At 40.4% G+C, this 21,593-nt stretch overlaps 1 protein-coding gene across 3 annotated transcripts in view; it reads left to right on the forward strand.

Annotated features, from left to right (window-relative positions):
- Positions 1-21,134, forward strand: part of CRYL1 (crystallin lambda 1) — a 64,329-nt gene extending 43,195 nt beyond the window's left edge. For all 3 annotated transcript variants that reach the window (XM_074860077.1, XM_074860079.1, XM_074860078.1), the window contains 3 exons: positions 3,936-4,041; positions 16,694-16,800; positions 18,915-21,134. In XM_074860077.1, the coding sequence (XP_074716178.1) occupies positions 3,936-4,041; positions 16,694-16,800; positions 18,915-19,028 (327 nt within the window). In that variant the 3' untranslated portion in view covers positions 19,029-21,134. The remainder of the gene's footprint in view (positions 1-3,935; positions 4,042-16,693; positions 16,801-18,914) is intronic.
- Positions 21,135-21,593: the final 459 nt, after the last annotated feature.

A 21,593-nucleotide genomic window follows, 5' to 3' on the forward strand; every position in this document is an offset into this window, starting at 1 on the left:
GTAGAGGGTTAAACAGCTAGTTACAGTGCCCTATAAAAGGGGGATATCATAAAAGGAAGTTTAAAGGCACAGGGAGAAAAATAGTGTTGATACTAAGTGTGTCTTGCAGGGTGAGGTGAGTGAGGGTGACATGGAAGAAGGAAGATAAAGGTCAGCAAAGTAAGGAGGTGTGAAGTGTGTAAGGACAACAAGTTTTTCAAACATGATGAAATGGAAAGAGATGGAGCTGGTAGAGGGATCTAGGAGAAAAGTCATGTGCTCAAAATGACAGGACTGGAAAAAGATCTTATCAGGGCGTGGATTGAAGTGACTTGATTAAAGTGATAGTGAAGGGAAGGGTGTGACAAGTGCTGCTGAGAGAGAATGCATATATTAGCGGCAATTAGGAAAAAAAAAAATCCTGCATTTGGGAGATACAGAGGATGAAATGGCAAGTTTGGAGACAAGAAAATGTGTGGTCTGGGAGGGAGTGGAGTCCAAGATAACTCTATAGACAGACTGGAGTGAGTAGGAGAAAATGATGAATTGCTAGTATCAGAAATAGTAAGATTGGGGTTTTTTTGGCCATGTCACATTTAATACGATTACAAACAGAGTCAATGGCAGAAGTTGTGATGTGGGTGTGACTCTCAGATGGAAAGACTGTTGATTAAAACCAAGCAGGTTGGGTCAGGGCCTAAAGGTGAAGACTGCAGAACCGCCACAAGTCTTTGGAAAGGAGAAAAGGCTCCCTGCATGGTGAGAAGCACTAATAAAATACCAAAGGAGCATTAGGACTATACTGTGGCATCACAGGAGATTAAAATCTCCAGGAAGATGAGATTGTGGTATATAAATGGTGTCATAAGAAGTGTGGAACTAGTCTAGATCTTGAAGTCTGACTGGCCATTGGGGTCACTGAGGATTTTGGTGGAATTTATTTAAAATTAACATCTTAATTCTGTAGCTGTGAAAGCTTCTGGTGAACTCTTAACACATTTCCTCTTCCCTCTGACAAGTGCTCAAAGGGAAGGCTTACAAGAAGGGTTCCCCAGGATGAAGAGGATGAAAGATCCCCTTGGGAAGATTGTTTCACACCTAGACTTAACGAAACTGGGTTGGAACTCTTTCTCGTTTACTTCTTAGCATAAACACTGATCCTTGTGGAAGACACCTTGCTGACCTTGCACCCACCCTGCTGAATCATTCCACCAGCTTATGATCTCCCTTAACATAAGTGGGAGTAGAGTTATTCCCTAGGGGAGGATGGTCTTAACTTGTTTCTCATTTGTGTGGTTCTTATTTCTGAAGAGAAAAAGTAAAAGGCTTTTCTTTAAGAGGGTTTGTGTGACAAGGAGAAACTGAGCTCACGTGTATAGAATAATATATCTCTCAACTGGAGGGATCTGTCATGTTTTCCTTCTGATAGCAGCAATTTTTGCCTTTTAGCAGCTGTAACCATAAATTACAGCTATAGTCAAGAGGCCAAGAGCAAAGCATTCATCTCGTGGTTCTGAGGGTGCCTGGTCTTCAGATGTCAGTACCGAAGCTGAACACTATAGTATCAAAATAAGTAAATCAGTTTTTAATTTGAAAATTAGTTTGCAATCATTCTGAATTGTTTTAAGAGCCTGTTAACTCCTTAACATTATGTTTACAGTTTTTAACTTGCTGCTGTGGTTCAAATGCTTGTCTGGAATTTGTGGTTAATCTTTTGTCCACAAATCCATGTCAACTGGGGGGGGGGGGGGAACCAACAAAAAAACCCCACAAAAAACAAACCACTCATCAAGCACAGCTTTACCAGCACAACTCATTGTTTGGATGAAGCACTCCCAACAGAAGAGCGCTTTTGTTGACTTTGCTGATGTTGTTCAGAGAAGCTGCGTTGCCATGTCAGGGGAAAAAGCCTTCACAGAACGTATGGTGCCTGTGTTAGTTACACTGATGCTGGTTCTGTAGTCTGAACACTGTCTGAGGTTTTCATTTAGTCCTGGCTTTATGCAGACCTTCCTGTCTTTACCATGCCTATACCTTACCTTTAAGTTGAAGAAAACAATGTTTTCATATCCTTGCCATTTTATGTCTAATTAAACTGTTACCAGAACTGTGTGTTCCATATATGGTGGGTAGATCTTAATAATTATGTTATTGTTTCCTTTTCAAGATAAGAAAGAGTTCAGAAGCCATCTGCAACAGGGATTCATCCAGGCTTATTTCTGATAGGAGCAATGCCTACTAACAGATTGAGACTTGAGGTTGAGTCTTACAAAAGGCTCTATTTAAGCCTGAGATGATGAAACTTGGTGTCTGTGGCCAGCTGTAGAATTTATGTTGGTCCTTGGCTTATAACTTCCTTTTAAAGTAACAATAGATGATGTAGTTGATGAACACAGGAAGACCCTGTGGGTGGGATTCAGCTCACTTAAGATGGGATTTCTACAATGTAGACATCAACATCCAAGCTCCTTACTCATCTTTCAGTCAGTGAGGAAAATTAGGCCCTTTCAGGACACAACTCATTTTACCTATTCTAGATGCCTGCCTTAGGATGCTGATTTCCTTTTTCTCCCTAGTGATTATAAAGAGAGTCTAGATGTCTGGCTCAGATGTCAGTATCCACAACAGGTCAGGAGAGCTGTCCTGCATGCCCGTAACTCTAGCTGATCACTGTGTGATATGAAGAGGCATTCAGGCAGGGCCCTGCGAGAGGGGAATTTAATGGAAAAAGATGTGTCTTTGGCCAAGCAGAGTAGTTATACATACTTGTATTCTGTAGCTGAAAGGGGATTGTGGAGAAAGAGGCACCGAGTGGGGAGAGGACGTCAGGGTAGGGTGAGAAGACAAATTAGAAGCAGTTCATCATCTCTTCCACCTTTTTAACCAGAAGGAAATGTTTTTATGTCTCTGGGAATAAAGAGGACAACTTCTTGAAACCATGCTTTATCTGATGGAAGTGGTTAGAACAGGTCTTAGTTAATTCATATCTTTCTGGTAGGTGGAAAGCAACCTCATACAATAAATATTATTCTTTTGAAGTAAATCTGTTAAGGTAATGAACTGTAACTCATATTTTTTTACAAGCCTTCGTGTGCTTGCCCTAACCTGATGGGGGCGTTGGCTTTCTTGTAAATTATACCATGTGGGTGGAAGAGCAGTGCTCAACTTTTAACAGGAGAAATGCTTCATTTTCCATGGTTTGTATCCTGCCAGCTCTGAGGTGGGAGGCTGGCAGTGAACTCAGGAAGAACCTGGGCAGGTTAAGACTGAGTAGGTTGAATGTTCAGTGAGTTTTGTGGAAGGGAGTGGCAGCTGCATTGCCTGCGTGTTTGGTCTCAGCCTTCTTTGCATGTGGCCTGCACCCTCATTCTGCCAGTTGTGACTCTGCCCAAAAATCCAGCACTAGGAGAACAAGGCAGGTGTAAGATTTAGCCAAAACTCCTGTATTTAAAAGGGCTGGTATAGTACTTGGCTTTGATATAAAGTATTTTGGTCATGTGCTATTAAGAGTGTTGCATTTGCTCTATGTTCTCTTATACTTAGTTGCTGAGGAAAAAGCGTATTGGTTAACATGAACAGCTCAGTTTAGTTTTAGTACATGAATTATTGTAAGTAACAACTCTCAGGCAAGCTAGTGTGTACAAATAGTACATATTGTATGAAAAAGTGTATTAATTTCTAAATTTAAAAATAAGATACTGTCAAAATATATTAAAGTGTATTTGGATTATGAAGTACAGCAATCTTAGAGATGTGAATGAGTGTTTATAATGAACCATAGGAAAGCTTGCATAATAGGTGGACACTTCTGGCAAACGGTTATGTTTCTGTTTGCAAGCTAACTGCTATTTCTAGCCTGAGTTTTTATTACTATTTTAATTTTTTAATTATATACAAAAAGCACGCAATTTTGCATTAAAACCAAACATTCACAAATCTGTTCTACTTTTCCTTAGGAAGGAGTAATATCTCCTACTGATCTAGACCTTGTGATGTCTGATGGATTGGGAATGCGATATGCATTTATTGGACCTCTGGAAACCATGCATCTTAATGCAGAAGGTAGGTAGTTTAAAATGATACAAATATGAAGGGAAGGCTTACTTACGTTGAACAAGACTGGAAATTTTATATAACAAACGAGGTTAGGATTGCTGCAACTATGACTCGTCTCTCTCTTTACTGTAATGATAAGAAAAGGAAAATTTATCTAAAACTTGAGGTCAGATGGAAGGAAATGGATATTGACTATCCTCTTGTAAGTGATCAGGTGAAAGATGACAAATCATTGAAACACTAGGTGTGTAGTTCATTTTTTCCAAGATTAGTCCCAGTGCTTTGCAGACATTGCTATACCTGTAGTTCAGGATCGTCTGAGTGTCAGGAAAAGAAAGCATTGATAAAGTTCATCTGATAATCCAGAATCAACAGAAACTTTCTGTAGATAGGTGCCTTTTTTTTTTTTTTTTCTTTCTTCCTTCCCCAGAATTTGTAGCAAAGGCTCAGTATAAATATCACTGGAGCTGGCTTGCTTTAAGCTGGCTTAGATCCTGAGTGGTGTAAAATTGCTTCTGTCCACAAAATACTGTGCGTACAAAGTTGACTTGACAAAGCAGTCAAGCAGCAGTTAAACATTTGTCTTGTATAATCAAGACTAATTTTTAGATGTTTTTGGAATAGTATACATGAATCCCAGCTAAATAAAAAGTGAATTGCATAAAATTAAATAAAGATTATGGATCAGGGTTACAAAGGTTTGAACAGTAAATTTAACAAAACATGAAAACTTCAAGAAGTGAAGATCAACTAAATACATTTTTAGCTATTTATATTATGGGCTGTGTCTTTATTCTGATTTTGTATGGTCCCTGACATGGGAGGCCCCAGCTCCGTTACAGGATCTTTTAACCACTGCTGCAATGCCTAATAATACAATAATAAAATAAAAAAAGGAAACCAAGATTGTAAAGTATCAGTGCACAATTACAAGCGTTAATTTATGTCTACTTGTTGGTTAGTTACTTATGGAGAAATTTATGTCTCTTAAGGCTGACTAAGCAATTTTGACATGAGTGTGGAATTGTGGATCCTCCACCAGCATTTTTCAGCTTGTCGGTTTGCTTGTATATCAGTAAACTAAATGTCACAAAGTATTTGGTTTTGTGCATTGTTAGGTAAACAACATCCATCCTCTAAATAGAGGCACCTTCCTAAAAGTTTCCCTCTTTTGATCTATTAATACATGACAGTTTCCAGTCTAGTGATTTTAGACTTACTCAATATAAACCATATACATTCTTAGACAGAACAGGTGCACATAGTACTAGCCTTAAGCACAGCAGTCTACCTGGAGTCTTGCAGGCCAGGGTTGTCCACTCCTGGCCATGCCTCTCCCCTAAGCTGCCATGCCATCCTCTGCAGGAATTGTGCATGCACAGGGTCTTCTGTCAGAGTAACTTGCTGAATTGCCTCTACTAAAACAGAAAACGAAACCAAAATGCTTGTTAGTACCAAAAAATTTTTAATCCATTTTAGAGATCAAATCATACTTGTGAATCCTTTTTTTTAAAATCCATGTTTTAGACTCTAATTCTAAAACAATGTTTACTTGAGATGAATTGAATCATATCAATCATCTGGGTTGGTTTTGATGCTCTTACTGGAGTGCCCTCTGGCATTTGATGTTCCATCATGATCCAGTTTAGTTTCCTTCCTTCCATCAGGAAGTAGTCATTGTTACAAAAACATATTGAAATTTCACACCTAAAACCAGTTTTAGGTAACATATGCAACTGGTAGGTTGCTTATTCGTGGCAGAGATTATCCAGCTTCTAGAGTTAATGCTACTTTCTGTTAGGAATTTTAGTATTCCAGATCAGAGGAAGAAAAATTATGAAATACAATCCAAAAAACTGATGAACTGGAAGAGTAGTCTTGTGGTGGGCTTGCAAAATACAGAACCAAAATATATCTGTAGAGTTATTTTAACATTATATAATATTCTCAATTAAAAATAACCCTAAAATAACATAATTAGTACACTTGTGGACTGGCCCACTTACACAAAAGCGCCTTGTCGGCTTGTTCAGTAACTTGGATCATAAGAAGTATTGCTTCACCCCCAGTCTTGTTGATGCATTGTCTCTGAGTCTAGAGCTGCTCCTATTTATGTGCTGGCAGGCTGACTCAGGCTGTCGTTCTCATCAGAGATAGTTTAAATCCAAATTGCTGATGTCAGGACACATGATGGCTTACGTTCATAGTTCCATACCAGTGCCAGCTTCTCTTTGGTTGCCTAGTATTGCTTCCCACATATATAACATGGAATAGTATGGATCTTCTGTTGATTGCCCGGGTCAACCTGCTCTGATTCATTGTACTAATAGTATCTATTTTTTGTCAGTGGAGGGAAATGGAGGTAGAGATAAGAACTCCGCTCTATTCTGTTTGATAGCCTATTGAGAGCTTCACTAACTTCACAGCAGCTGCCTGCCTTTACAACCATAAGATATTAATTACACACAATTTTAAACTCTCTGTTAATCAATGAGAAAGGATGGTAGGGATGCAGGAAGCATGTGAGAGAAAAATAGTGTTATCTGTGGGAGATCCTGGAAGATGGACAAGTCTTTTTTTTTTTTAAGGGTGATGTGATATTTTTGTTTGATTTTTGAATAAAGAATATTATTTCAATTACTTTTTTTTCTGAGATCAGTGTTTATTTCTTTCCATGTTGGGTGTGTACGTCAAGATCCTCCCATGAACTTCTTATGTGCTAATACCAGGTTTCCTCTGTGTTAGTTCTTGTGTCCTTGCCTCCATATTCACAAGTGGTCCTATGAAAAGCTATAGTCCAGGCTGCTTTAGATTACCAGTTAATCTATGCATCAATATTAGAAATTTTGAATGTATGGCAGTGAGCCAAAAATCTTGAACATTAAATTAAAATGACAGCATCAAGTCTCTAAAAGGAGCAGAAGCAACAGCCGTTTGAGAACTGAATTGCAACAGACAGGGAAGAAACCATTTTGGGGGGGAGAAAAGCACATCCAAATTGCATAATATTATGATGTTGATTGTTGGTTTCAGTAAATAAAATTAATGTTGATTTTGGTTTCAGTAAGCTCTGTCTTTGAGTCCATCATTTTATGATTTCACATGGCAGCATCACAACAAATGCTGTTAAGTCTTTACCAGGAACATCAATAGACTCCACTAGAGTCATTTACCCATTTACTTATCGTGGGATTATGTTAACAGACACCATGTTGCTCCTATAGATGTACCTGGCTATCTATGAATATACTGAAGATGATCCAGCCTCAGTAAGATTGTATCTCCTGAATCTCTTGCTTCTTGAACTGTCAGCTCCTTTTAAGACCTTGCAAAAAATGGTCTGTAAAACGAGAGGGTAGACTATCATACTTGTGTTTTACATGTTTGCAGCAAAAGTTCATCATATATATTTCACAACTGGCTGTCTTAGATCGGTTACTTTATTAGTGGGTTATTTAGTGAGCAATAATTGGAATTTAATCATGATCTAACATTAGCAGAAGAGCTGGCTGGGGGAGGTTGAAGGACCTTTGTTGCTATTTTCTCTCCTGTGTTTACACAAATACCATTCCAGGATGGTATTCTACCTATCACTCCCTGTGGTATTCGAACAAGTGTCTACAGGAGTTGTGTGAAAATGGGGGCTGATGTATGGTCCCTATAATGTAAGTGCAAATATCTGGTAAGCTAGGAATGAGTCTTCATGGTCAAAATTGTGTTTCTGTTACTGAAAGTGGGATTGCTTGCTCGTCTTAAAAGCACCTGCCAGATTAATTGGTTTTGGATGATAGGAGCAGAATAATTGTGCTGTACGAAAAGCACAAAATACGAAAAGGAAAGAGTGGGGAATCATAAGCCATAGTTCAAAGGAAGTAAGTTTTTCTTGTCTGGGTAGGCAAAACATAGCCAAACGTGTTTTTTAGCAATTGCTGTAGATGGGCATACTGGCTGGTTCAAAAGCAGAGATTATTTTCGTTGCTATGGCTGCTGCTTTAATGCTGCCATATAGTGAGCAAACCAAGCTTTAACCCAGTTCAGGAGCTTTCGTACCACAAGCTAGCAAGTAGAGGGTGTGAGAATCTCTAAGTTAAGGTAGTAAAATCTAAGAAAAGGAAGATTGCCTTAATTTCTGTCCAACCCATGTATTAAGTTTTAGGATCATAAAATATCTCAACTTAATCCAGGAATACTTGTAAGAAGTTACTACTGAGATGAAATATCACAGTGGTACATAATCATACAAAACCATCTTCTTTTGTGAACCCACCAGGTGTTTCATACATATTTACACACATTCGATTCACTTCCCAATAGGCTGAAGAAGGCAGTTTATAGTCCTAGAACTGCAGTTTGCCTTTATGGAGCTGCAGGGCTGTTCTGTATGAAGAAGTTTTTGTGCAATAAGCAAAGGTGTGAATGTTTCAGCATACTGGCTGCTGTGCACCAGTTTTCTTCTATGGACTCTTAGGCATAAAGTGGTTCCCTCCACGTTCTGAAAGGAGCACAGGAATTCTTAATGATTGCTCAAGTCATTATAGATGTGTCCTGAAGAACACATCTTGGTGTATCCTTCTCCCTTGTGCTAACAAAAGAATGTGTATGGTCACCAAGTGGCTCAGACTGAGGAATTCATCCCAGATTTGAAACTACTCTAACAAAAGAAGTGGTTCATATTAACTCAAATTTAATTCCTTGATCCAGCTCACAGCAGTCCTGCGCAAATATTTATGCATTGCTGTTGAGATAGTAACACGGTGACAGTGAGAAGAAAACCTTTTTTGGTGTAGTTGAAAGTATTCATGCAACTACAGTCTAAGTGAATTCATATGGGAGTTAATGCAGAGTAGCAAGTGTCCTGTGAATTCATATCCTAACTAAGATCATGTGTTCAGACACACCCATATGGAAGACAGGATTACATTTAGAAAGTTTTTGTTGGAGCTGTAATGTCTGGAAATGTAATCCCTCTGTCAGCAAAACAAAGAGCCTGGGACTTCTCTTTTCTCTGAACATAAACTAACCATGACAGATCCCTCCATGATGTTCCTGAAATATGCCCCTTCTTTTCTGTTCTCATCCATACTCATCTTCAGTCTTACCAAGTGCAGCCTGTTCTTAGATTTTACCTGCTAAAATCAACCCCACCCCAATCGTTTCAAATTGTTGATGCTATTACATCAGTGGCTTGACCATCTCACCTACTCTTTTTGAGTCATTGCAGTATCTTATTATGCTGCTCATCAGGTTCAAAGTCATTAAGTTAATACTCAGTATCGTGAGGCACCCTCTGTCTTTGGTGTGTTCCCTGTCCTTGCCAGTAACACTTGCTCCTGTGTCTTGTTTTCTCTCACAAATATCTCCGTGCCTTCCTTGTTTTGCCCCATGTGCAGTGTCCTTGCCAGACTGGTTTACCAAGTTTGCTTGCTTGCATCTTTCAGCCCTCATGCCTGTTGTCTTTCTTAAGAAAGGAAGGAATGAGACTTAGCGTACAAGAAACCAAGATACTTGAAGATGCTTACATACTATAATGCATGAACATATGTTTTTATACTGTCATGTTTTCACTTTTTTTTTTCTACTGCTCCCATCACCTTTATGAACCTCACTTGTGAAGAGGTCTTCTCAGGGCAGTGAAGCACTTTATGCATGCTTCTAAGCTCAATATCTGTCCTGAGTTACTTTTTCTTCATAAATGCCCTGTTTGTTTTGATGATGCAACTAGAGGCATTTCACTGATATTCATGTTTGCACTACAGCAGTGCAAGTCCTTCAGGGTAAGAACCTGCAAATGCCAAGTGTAGTTCTGTGAACAGATTCTTCTGGGACAGTTCATTAGCTATTTTGGAAATTGACTGGACTCTCATTGAAGCTAAAGAAGCAGCAGCTTATTCGTCTTTGGTGGTATAAAAAGTCTTGCATTTCCTAGATACATATGGGCAGCTGAAGAGCCTTGAATCATCTTAGCTTGTGATAACATGTTCCTTTGACTGTACTGTACAAGTCAGAAATGCTGAATGGGTTTGGGACTAGAGTATTCCCCTTTCATCTCTATATTCCTGTATCCACTACTCCCTTAGAACAATTTGTTACCATTCCTCCTCTTCCACTCTCTGCCATAGTTGTAAACATATGATGGAAGGAAGATTCAGGGAACTTGTACCTTCCCTGGAGGTATTTCTGTTCTGTGTTCATGGTTAGGTGCCTGCTTGCAATATCTGCCTTCTCCCATAGCCCCTTTCCTCCAACAGTAACCCTCTTTTTCTCCAGTTAGAGATAGTGGGGCACAGTGTGGGCACAGCAACTGGATGCAAGGAGAGATGTTGATTGTTTTTAACTGCCCCATTTGCCATCTTCTTACTGTTTCTCCTGCTCCCAGATACTGCCCTGTCGGTCTCACACTGTTTACAGATGCTAATTCTTCCAGCTTAAGCTGTTCCCTGGACAGTATCAACAAGGATTAAAATTAAAGGGAATCTGTCATACTTGTTTTCCATCTTTTTGTCCCTATGCTCCAGTCAAGTGCTCTTCTCATCCACCTTTGCAATAGCCCTGAACTTTGAACCAAAGGACTCCTAAGTCTAAAGGCCTGGAGTCAAATATTTGCCAGTTTTGAGTTTGCAGTTGAAAAGCAAAGTGGTTTTTCCAGCAATATTCCCTATTGCTCAAGTGCCTTCTTGAAGCTGGCAGCATAGGGTTGACCTTCATTACTGAAACCAAGTTAAAGATTGCACTAGTCTCCACTGACATTTCACACTGGGAGTGCTATCTTGAGTTCGTTATTTTGAAATTACTATTTTTTTACTCTTTGAGTGAGACCATGTGTACATTCTAACTGTTGGTGTGTTTTCTTCACTTAAGACTCAAAAGATTTTGCAGTGTCCACCCCCTGCTTGGCATGCAGCATATGTGTTTGTGTGTTGCTGTTTCAGCCACAATGTTGAGATCAATTATACTAATGCAGCTGCTCTTCTCTGACACGTAACTTTTTTTTACCTTTTCCTATTTTGCTGACTTTGCATAAAGCTTCTTTTCATTCATACATTGCATGCAATGAGTGTATTACTCAACCTGCATTTGGCATATCTCTGTTGCACTGGTGAGCTACACCCACCCAGAAATTGTTCTGATTCAAGCAGTAGGTGATCTGCCAGTAGAAGCTCAATTTCCAGGCTGAGTGAACTTTGAAGGCCATCTGCAGCTCAGGAGTTCACATTCACCAGGTGGATGGATCAGCTACATCCAAGCATTTAGATTTCCTGGGATACTAATGTTATCTCTTTAGATTGAGGCTCATGAAGATTTCTGGCACAGAGACTTCTTTTCTACCTTCTCCTGACTGTAACAGAATCAAAACTATTCAGATCTATGGTATTATTACACCAGCTTACCAGGTAGTTGAGACGTTCCCCATGACTTTTGGAAAAGTACCAAACCCAAACTATTCAGCACTAGTCTAGGTGTCATAGACCTGTGTCCTCTGGGTAAGCACCAGAATGACTGGTAACTGACACTGCTCTGTTTACTATTCCTTCTATTGCTCATGTGGATTTGCTTGAATTGCCATATTTGACTGAATTGTCATATTTGACTTACCATTTTTGATTTTATGATTGTCTAGCTGACAACAGCTGCTGCCAGCAGCTGTGAGTTAGCAAGGTGTACCCAGGTTCACACAGATCTGCACTATTCAGCCTCAGTCATTTTGACTTCTACATCTGGGAACTCTGGATGATGTTGCATGATGTGGGCGCAAACTTTTTGCTCAGACTCCTCACTGTTAGAAGAAAAAGCTCACGTGAGCAAGGTGAAATGTAAATATCATCATCTTGTGGTTGGTGCATGAGACTCATCCAGAATTGTCTTGGGTTCCCAAGATTGCTCACGTGGATCGCGTATTCTTTGGCTTCAGTTGCCAAAGTCTGTGAGCCCAGCTGTTAAGATCTAACAGGCAAGCACTTATGTTAATGACAGAGTATGATCAGTAAACGCTGATAACCAGTGGTCCTTTCCACAGTGTCCGGAGTGTTTATAGAGGTGGTTGGTGTCTGCTTATTGTCTCAGTGAAGAGATGGAATTGTATCACAGCCTTTCCGTATCCCACAGTAATGCTTCTCTTCCTGAATCTCACTTCCTGCCAGTGATGTTTTGGAGCCCACTAGGCACTTTGAAGGTTTCTGCCTGTCTGTCAATCAAGAAAATTAAGTAAAATACTAAATTTTCATATAATTAGAGCACCAATATAGCTGTATGACCAGCTGACCTCCCTTTTTGTGTTGGAGAAGGCCAGAACATGCTAGAGTGTATTCTACAAACACATGCTCTGTGGGTAGATAACACAAGGAAACGGGCTGACTAACTGCTGATTGGTACACTCTTGGCACCAAATATAGGTTCAAGCTACTTCACAAGGCTGCAGTTTTTCTCAGATCCTCCTTCCTTCTGATACTGGAGAATATTTGTAGTCCATTTTTTAAGAGAGTTGAATACTCTCAAATCTCTTCATGTTGCTCTCATGAAATGGACATGTTCTCCCGTTCTGTCCTTTCAGTTGTTTAGCTGATGGTCATCATGACTTCAGAGTGCTCATTTCTTAAAGGAAATGTAATACTTACTTAAACATTTGTTCTTTCAAAGTTCTTCCGTCTTTGGTCCAGGAACAAGAGTGTTCTCTGTAACCTGACTGACCTCAGAGACCTTATGGAAAACCTGTACTTCAGTGATTTCAGGCATGTTGAGCAGCGTTAAGTGTTGTAGTTTATGATTCATAGTTGCCAGTAGCGAGAGGTTTCTATTCATTCATGCACCTTTCAACCTCAACCATTTAGGGTTAGACAGGTGTGACTTCTACGGTATTGGTATCAGATATTGCATTCCAGGGAACTGTCTACAAGCTGTTTAGAAAGGAGACTGCTTAATGACTCTTGACCTGAGTTCATTCTTTTGTGTGGTAGTCAGGCCGCCCCACTTAAATTTCTTGCATTTTGTGGTTGGATAAGACCATGAGCAGTTCAGGTTCATGCTTCTCAGTCTGTATGATCTCCTGAGTCTTTGTGAAAGAGTTGGTGACTGTAATTGTTTGCCTTTGTATTCTGCATTTTTCTCCTCTTTGCTTTGATAATTAGCTAATAAAAAGAGAGTTAAGGATGCAAGTTTTTCAGTCTCTATGATTCTCAGAAAAGGAAGATGATTGTCACAAGCTTTTACTGGATATCCAGAACTTCCCTTCTCAGATCTAGGGTGTTCATCAGGATAATCACATTCTTACTCATGTCAGTTTGCTTACTGCCAGATAAGCATTGCTTATTTACTGTTGTGGTGCAGCTCATGGCTTCTTGATTGATGTACAGTGGGAAAGGCTGCCGTATCCTTTCTTTATTATGTGGTAGTTAATAGAACTAAAAAGTCTACTAGATGTATATGTCTGGCTAAACGACTGGTTCCTCTTTTTGCTGCATTTATCATTCCAGTTCCTCTCTAGTGCCTCAAAAGTAATTTTTTTGAGATTCCTACTGGAGCTGATGGAAACTGGACCTTTTCCTAATTCAGCCAAGGTCTACTTGGCTACCATTTTACCCATTGTTACAGTTAGCTGGTTCTCAGGTTCTCTGACCACATGTTTTTTAAGATGTTTACAGCAGGGTCAGCTCTGAGGTCAGACCAAGCTGCTCAGGGGTTTCTTCGAGTCTTGAAAACCCCCAGAGATGGAGACTGCACAACCTCTGTGGGCAACCTGTACCAGTGTTTGAGTATCCAGTCTGAACCTCTCATTTCAAATGTGCCTATTGTCTCTTGTCCTCCTGCCATGCAACTGCTATGAAGAGCCCAGCTCCGTCTGCTCAGTGACCTCCCCATAGGCACTGGGGAGCTGCTGTTAGGTGCCCCCCCCAAGCCATTTCTACTCCAGGCTGAACAAGACCAGCTCCCCCAGCCTTTCCTTACAGGGTAAGCGCCCAGCCCCCACCATTTTGGTGGCCTCTGCTGAAGTTGCTCCAGTTTATCAGTGTCTTTCTGGTGTATCCCAAACTGAATGCAGTATTCTGGATGCAGTCTAATGAGTGCTGAGGAAAAGGGGGTTAATCACTTCCATCAATCCACTGCCTGTGCTGTTAATGCAGCCCAGGATGTTGTTGGCCCTCTTTGCTGCCGGGGCACACTGTTGGTTCACATTCAGCTTGCTGCCTACAACGACCAGGAGTTCTTGGAGTTCACAGGCCTGTGTTGCTGCAAGGAGCTCTTCCTTCTGAGGTGCAAGATCTTGCATTTGTCCTTGTTCAATTTTTTTAAGATTTTGTATTGGCTCATTGCTCTAGCCTGTGTAAGGGCAGCCCTGCCCTCCAATGTATCAGCTGGTCCATCCAGCCCCACCTCCCACCCCAGCCCAGTTTGGTATCATTCACAAACTTTATGAGGAAGTGCTGTTAAGCAGTACAGGTCTCAGGATAGATTCCTGCAATACTCCACATTTACTGGCCTCTAGGTAGACTACAACCCATTAACCATTATCTCTGAACCTGAGTATCTAACCCATTTTTTGTCCATCTCATTGTCCAAGCATGCAGACCTTAATGTCCTAACTTTGATACAAGAATATCATGGGAGACAGTGTCAAATGCCCTTCTAAAGTTGAGATAAATGATATGTGCTACTTTCCTATTTTCCATAAATCAAGTGATTTTATCACAGAAGGCAACGAAGTCAGACATGACTTACACCATGGTGTACCCATTGGTGACTACATGCTGACTGTTACAATCACTTTCTTCTTATTCATGTGCCCAGAAATTTGTTTCAAGAGGACTTGCTCCTTGATTTTTCTCAGGGACAGAAGTGAGATTGATTGGCCTGTAGTACCCCGGATTGCTCTTTTGACCTTTTCTGAAGATGGGTACAATATTTACCTTCAGTGATCTGGGCATTCAGATGATGACATTGGTGCATTGAGTGGCACAATTTTTAAAATAGGATAGAAAGCAGCCTTGCAAGGACACGGGCCATTTCTCTCATATCTTTGGATACAGTCTGTCTGGTCGCATGGTTTCAGGTGGGTCAGAGTTCTTGCAGATAGTCACTGACTAGGTCATTATCTAGTGCTCATAGCTCTTCTCCTTGAACCCTCCCTCTAAGCACAGAGGCATAGGAGACCTTATCAATGAAGTCTGAAGCAAAGAAAGCAAGAAGTAACTCTGCTTTACCTGTTTTTCCTGTCACTAAATCACCCATCCATTCAGCAACAGACCCACACTTTCCTTGTTCAGCCTTCTATTACTAATGTAACAGTAGAAGTCCTTCATGTTGCCCTTGACATTCTTGCAAGCCTCAACTGGAGCTGAGCTTTGGCTTTCCTGACACCATCCCTACATGCCTAGGCAGTGTTTTTAAATTTCTCCTTTACAGCCCATCCCTCCTCCCACCTCCTGTATGCTGCCATTTTCCACTGTATTTCATCCAAGCCAATCTCTTGATACATCTAATTGTCTTCCTGAATATCAGGATGGACTGTTCTTGCCTTTGGAGGATGCTGTCTTTTACTGGCCTCCCCACTGATGCTGACCCACAGGCTCTCTCCCAGCCAGTTGCCCATCCCATAGAATAGCTCCATACGGCTGAGCTGCTCCTTTAGAGATAGCACACCCCCCTCCTTGTCTTTCCTGCTTGTCTTCCCTGAAGTGTGTATCTATACACCGCAGCACTCCAGTTGTGTGAGCCATCCCAACACACCTTCGTTGCTCCAGCAATGTTGTAGTTGTGTGAACACACATGGAACTCATTTCCCCTGCTTGTTTCCCAGGCTGCACGCATTTGTGCATACACTAGAGGTGGACTCCTGCATTTTTTTATACTTTCTTGAGGTTTCTCCTGTACCTGTTACCCTGCACTCTTTTCTTTCCATGTCTGTACACCCCTTCCTCACTTGACTACAGGTTGTAATCTCACTTTTCCAGTGTTCCTAATATAAAGCTTTTCTCACCACATTGGCCAGGTTTTTGGCAAAGATGCTTTTTCCTCCACTTTGTCTAGTGGATTCCATCTCCCCCTAGCAGTGCTCAACCATGGAGGAGGGTCCTGTGGTCATAAAAGCCAAATCCCTGTCGCTAACCCCAGTTGCAATACAAGGTGTTCATCTGCAGGATCCATCTGTTCCTCCTTAAGCCTTTCTTATTCACTGGAGGCCACCTGGGTCTCCATGCCTTTGACCCTTTCCCCCTGGGCCATGTTGTTCTTGATACACTCCAGGTCAATAAATAAAAATATTAACAGGAATGCTTCACCTGATATGACACATGCTGAACAGGAGGAGAGGAGAGGAGAGGTGAGAGCACCCTCCTTGTGGACACTGGTTGGGGAAGCTTTCTGGTCTCAAGTAACAAAGCACGAGTATATCCATGGTTGTGTACTACATCCCTCACGCAGCATTGCCTGCTGGTATGTAACATTAATTGGTTTTGCAGTAAAGGCATGTCCTACATGATTTTTCCATGAACCTTAATGGAAATGTAGTAGATAGAATCCATTTTTCCTTGATGACAATTAGGTGTCTTTAGCATAAGAGCACCCCTTTTTTTGGACTCTGATTTAAGAGAGTGCTTAAGCACAGGCAGCCTTACTGAACTTGAGTAGGAGTTTCTGTTGAAATGTAATTTTTCACTCTTATTTTTAGGTATTTCAAATTATTGTGAAAGATACCGTGAAGGTATGAGACTTGTTCTGAACACCTTTGGACCAGTTCCAGAATTTTCAGGTGAAATTGAGCAGAAAATCAATCAGGTAAATACAGAGTTGATAAATGCAGTGACATTCAGAACAGAGAACATTAACTTTTATTTTAACATTTGTACCATTTACTGTTAGAGATATCTGTAGTCTGTATTTCTTGTGTGAATGTGTACTTTAAATTAGAAGGTCAGTACATCATGCATGTAAGTCCCTTTTCAAAGCACTTTGACATACATCCAGGGAAAGTTATCTAGCAGCTGAGTAACGTTATTACTAGACAGCAGAGTCAACTGCTAACAACTGTGGGTTATTGACACTAAATCCTCCACACTATTTCTTACCACTTCTGTCCTGTGTCGTCTACCATAATATGCACAGCTCCATCTTCCTTTCCTACACGACTTCTTTCCCTATGTCTTTCTCCTATACACAGAATCACAGAATCATCAAGGTTGGAAAAGACCTTGAAGATCACCTAGTCCAACCATTAACCTAACACTGACAGTTCCCAGCTACACCATATCCCTAAGCACTATGTCAACCTGAAGCTACTATTACAGTAGCTTTTTTCTTCTGGGTGTTCTTGTTTTTGTATACTTTACAGACCAGAGCTCCAGTCTGTAATGTGTGCAAATACACATTTAAATTGCATGTGAGCAGTCTGGTAAGGTTACTTGCATGTTTAAAGATAAGACGTGTTTAAGTGCTATGCTGGATTGGGACCTAGTTTGTCTGTTAACATTTCTAAGCCCACAGTTTATTTATACTCACTATATAGGCTCTTTTGTATGTCCATAGGAATTAACTGAAGTATTGTCATTTCCTAACTGTCTTTTCCTAGTTGCCTTTTTTAATGCTTCACTAAAGAACATGTGTATATGTTGAATTGTTCCTGATCAGCTGTCAGAGATTAATTCCAAATATGGAGGCAGTCTGTCTGGACGACAGCATTTTTCATTCCTATTTATGTTAATGCAATTTCAACATCAGCTGTGTTAAAAAGGAAAGAGATTCTTTTATGCTTAAACAACATAGATTGCTTATAATAACAACAATCAATAATTGTGGAGTTATTCACTATTAGAAGATTTTAACTGATATGAAAGAGTTTGGGTTTCCTTATAGAAAGCTGGATTCCACTTCAGCATCTGTTTCTGTCTCTCTTTTTTGTCTTCAGTCTTCAGTGCCAAAGACGGGCTTGCAAGAATCATCTCTCAAGAGTAAAACATTAAACATTTCTTATCTGACTCCTCTATCCCTCCCCCTGATTTTTTTCTGGAGTGACTGCAGCTTGCCAGTCATTGGTAGCAGGTCGAGGTTTTACCCAGTTTCTCAACACTTGCCTTTTAAACCTAAGACTTCAGGTGCTATTTTGGCAAAGATGACCTTATGATCTCTACCTGCACTCTCAAACCAGCCTTTTTTCTTTGAAAGAAAATCTGTTACAATGTACTCTCTGGCCAGAGCTTACTACCTTTTGTTCTTCTTTCAGTGATACATTTAACTTGCACTTCTAAGACAACTGTGTGCACTCAGAAATACTTTTTTTTCCCATTTCATTTTAAATATAATTTTTGTGTGCTAACTTGTTCAGACTTCTTGCCTTTGTGTCCTCAAATAGTACTGTACTTTCTCTCCCCCATATTCCAATACACAACAAAAATTACAATTCTGGGTCTGTTATATGTGTCTTCCCCCGTCATTTTGATTGTAACTGGCACTCCTAAGACAAAATGTTTTTAATAAACACAGTATCCCTCATTACATTTATTAGGAGCCAGAAGAGAGATCACAGCTTTAAACACACACACATGTGAATCTGGTTTAGAGCACATTTTCAGCCACATAAATGGCCAGGTTGCCTTCTTCCTGCTTCATAAAAGGTTATTATCAAAGAGGCTGTGTGGGCCAAACTGAGAGAAGAGGCACCTTCATTGTCACATTCAGGCCAACCTTCTCCAAGTGGGAGCGCTTTTCTTCTCATACAGTTTAGCTCATTTCCAGTCACCCATGTAAAGAATTAGTGGCCTATTACTTGTGATAGACTAAATTACAGTTTGTGTGGGTGGTTACTTGGTCTGACACAGGGAAAGCAGGAGACAATGCTGCTGAGAAACTTTTTACTCAGAACGTGATCTTTGATCATCTTACATTTTCTGTTCCAGGCAATGTCTGAAAAAATACCAGTTGTTCCAAAAGTCCTGGATGCCAGGAGAAAACGGAGAGATGAATATCTCACTGGTCTTGCCAAACTGAAAAAACAAATGAAATCTGACTGAGGTGCACCTTGTCTAACAGGAGAGACCAAATGAAGAACAGATCTTCATAAAAAGTGGAAATTTTTGGTCATACAGAAGAAGAGACTGAATGTGCAACAAATGATATGCACAAATGTAGAGACCAATGAAGCATTTGATCCAAATTTATCATGACGTAATTAATGAATAACTGGAAACAGTTATTAAAAAGTTCCGTTAAAATTTATCAAATTACTATATGCATGCATTAGATGCGTAAACATTAAGTAGCTTTAGAAATATTAACATTGTGCAATGCTGGAACACAATCATGTTTTAAATAATGCATTTTTCAGCTTGCTTAGAAATTCAGCACTTGAACAATATTTACTTATGCAGGGATCTGAAATAGGCAAACATCAGCTGTTTGTCACTGGAGAAAATAAGCCCTCACCCGCCAGTCACTGTGACAGCGAGGTTAATTTGTAAAGCACTGACCATAGATAGGAGAAGGTTGTATTGAGCAAAGAGTAAATTCACTGGCGAGTGAGCTGAGACCTCAAAAGCAGTAAGGATCACTTCAACTTATATCTGTAACTGCTCCACAGTGTAGGGGAAAGAATTATTCCTCCTTTCCCTCCCTTTGGCACTTCTGTACCTGTATTATGATCTAAGTGTGAGCAAATAGAGCAGAATTCCCCCCTCATCCCCTACCCCTGGTTCTGTAAGACTTACCAGAGACCTATTCGGTCTTTAAGTCCATGCACTTGATACCCCATGGCTTTGTTCCCAGCTTAAGTCAGATGTTTGATGCTGGCCATTGGCATTGTTGCATAAATATGTACCCCATTTTAAGACTTGCCTGTGAAAATTAAGAGAGTTTGACTTAATAGCTAGTTTGGGAGACAGTATGGTATAGTAGATCCATCTGGACTTTCTCCCAGACTACTCCATGACTGTCTGAGTGATCTTGGGAAGCCAGTTCACCTCTCTATTGCCAGAGAGGTGTCTATTTTGTACATTACCTGAAGCAAGGACTGCTTCTTTAGGACTCAGCTGCCATGAAGGTAACAGCTGTAGCTGAAGGGACCCCAGGTATCTGCTATTTTGCTCCCCTACTGAGGAAAGGTGCAGTGGCTTAGATGTAGTATTTATGCTTTACTGCTGCCCTTCCTACAGGAGACACAACATCTGCTCCACATACAAGGATGCAGTATACACCTGGAAGTAGTAATATCCTCAGCTGCTGCAGTGGCGTGTTTCAGTCCACAGCAAAGTGTTATTATGAATGTATGTACCCTGTCATATAGTTGGGCTTTGATCTTAGCTGGAACCTTGGGGCATTATTGTTATGCATATAGGAAGAATAACTTGAAACAGTGCATTGCCCCCACCCTGCTTGAGTTAAGCATTTCTGAATTTGTGCTAACTGGTCACGTAACCTCAGTCACAGCACAGATGCAGAAGTTTTACGCTGTCATTTTGCTAATGCTCTTGTTTTTACAGAGGGTGCAGCACACAAACAGATACCTGAAACTTAATTAGTTACCATTTTGAGCTGAACAGCAGAAATGTCTGCATGAACATACCAATACCACCTATCTCTGTTTAGGTCACCTGGGATAAATTGTGTCTCTTGACACAAGTGGTAGGCCAAGAACACATCTCTGGATATGAAACATGGGATGGGAGGCATAATGCAGAGGTTGTCCTATGCCCCTTTATAATCAATGGAGAAAAAGGAAAATTTGTAAGCTCAATTTATTTTATCCCAATATAGACCTAAAATTGTCAGTTTCTTCTGTTGCTTTTTATTGCCACAGTGACTGTCTTAACCTGCATTTGGACTTCTGAAGTTGGGGAGGTCAGTCCTCACTCCTGATGCCTTATTAAGCAATAGTAAATTTATAATGGGGCTGATTTCCTCATTTTATGTATGTTTTTGTATTTCAGACACGGCCATAGAAGGTTCCAGTTACTTTCAGGATTAGACCTGTTTTGCTGTGAGCATATGACATTGTCATAACTGTAATTAGCTCGGATTGCTTCTGTTTATTCTGAGATACTTTAAAACTCGATCATGTCATCAAATATTTGCCTCCACCTTTATTATTTGCTTATGAATAAAATATTTTAATGAGGATGGTATTAACTTCTGTGCTCCAGTGTGATACTGTAGTGGTAGCACTACATAATATGTCTTTAGAAACCAGCACTCTTGTAGAATAATTTGTGGAAGTCAGTGGGAGTAAATAGGCAAGAAATAATGTGCACTCTCCTATAATTCATGTGTTGGTGACCAGTTGCTGCAGATGCAGGGCCCTGCTGTGTGGGAATGGCTTTTTGTGAGGAGAAAAGCACTCTGGAAAGTGCCAGAGAACTTATGTGTGGTGAGCAGCTCCTGTGCAGGGTTTGGCATACAGCAGAGCTCGGCTTGGAGTGTCAGTTCCCACCCAGATTCACAGCTACAAGTTGTGGGAGAGATGTTTGACAATAAATGTATTCTAGCTGACATACGCTTAGGATTTGAAGCACACAGAATTATTAGCTGGTAAATGCAACAACTGGAAAACGTTAGGAAAAGGTAGCTAAATGAATGAGATAGGC

Source organism: Strix uralensis, chromosome 2 (genome assembly GCF_047716275.1).
Source record: "Strix uralensis isolate ZFMK-TIS-50842 chromosome 2, bStrUra1, whole genome shotgun sequence".
In the NCBI taxonomy this organism is placed as follows: domain Eukaryota; kingdom Metazoa; phylum Chordata; class Aves; order Strigiformes; family Strigidae; genus Strix; species Strix uralensis.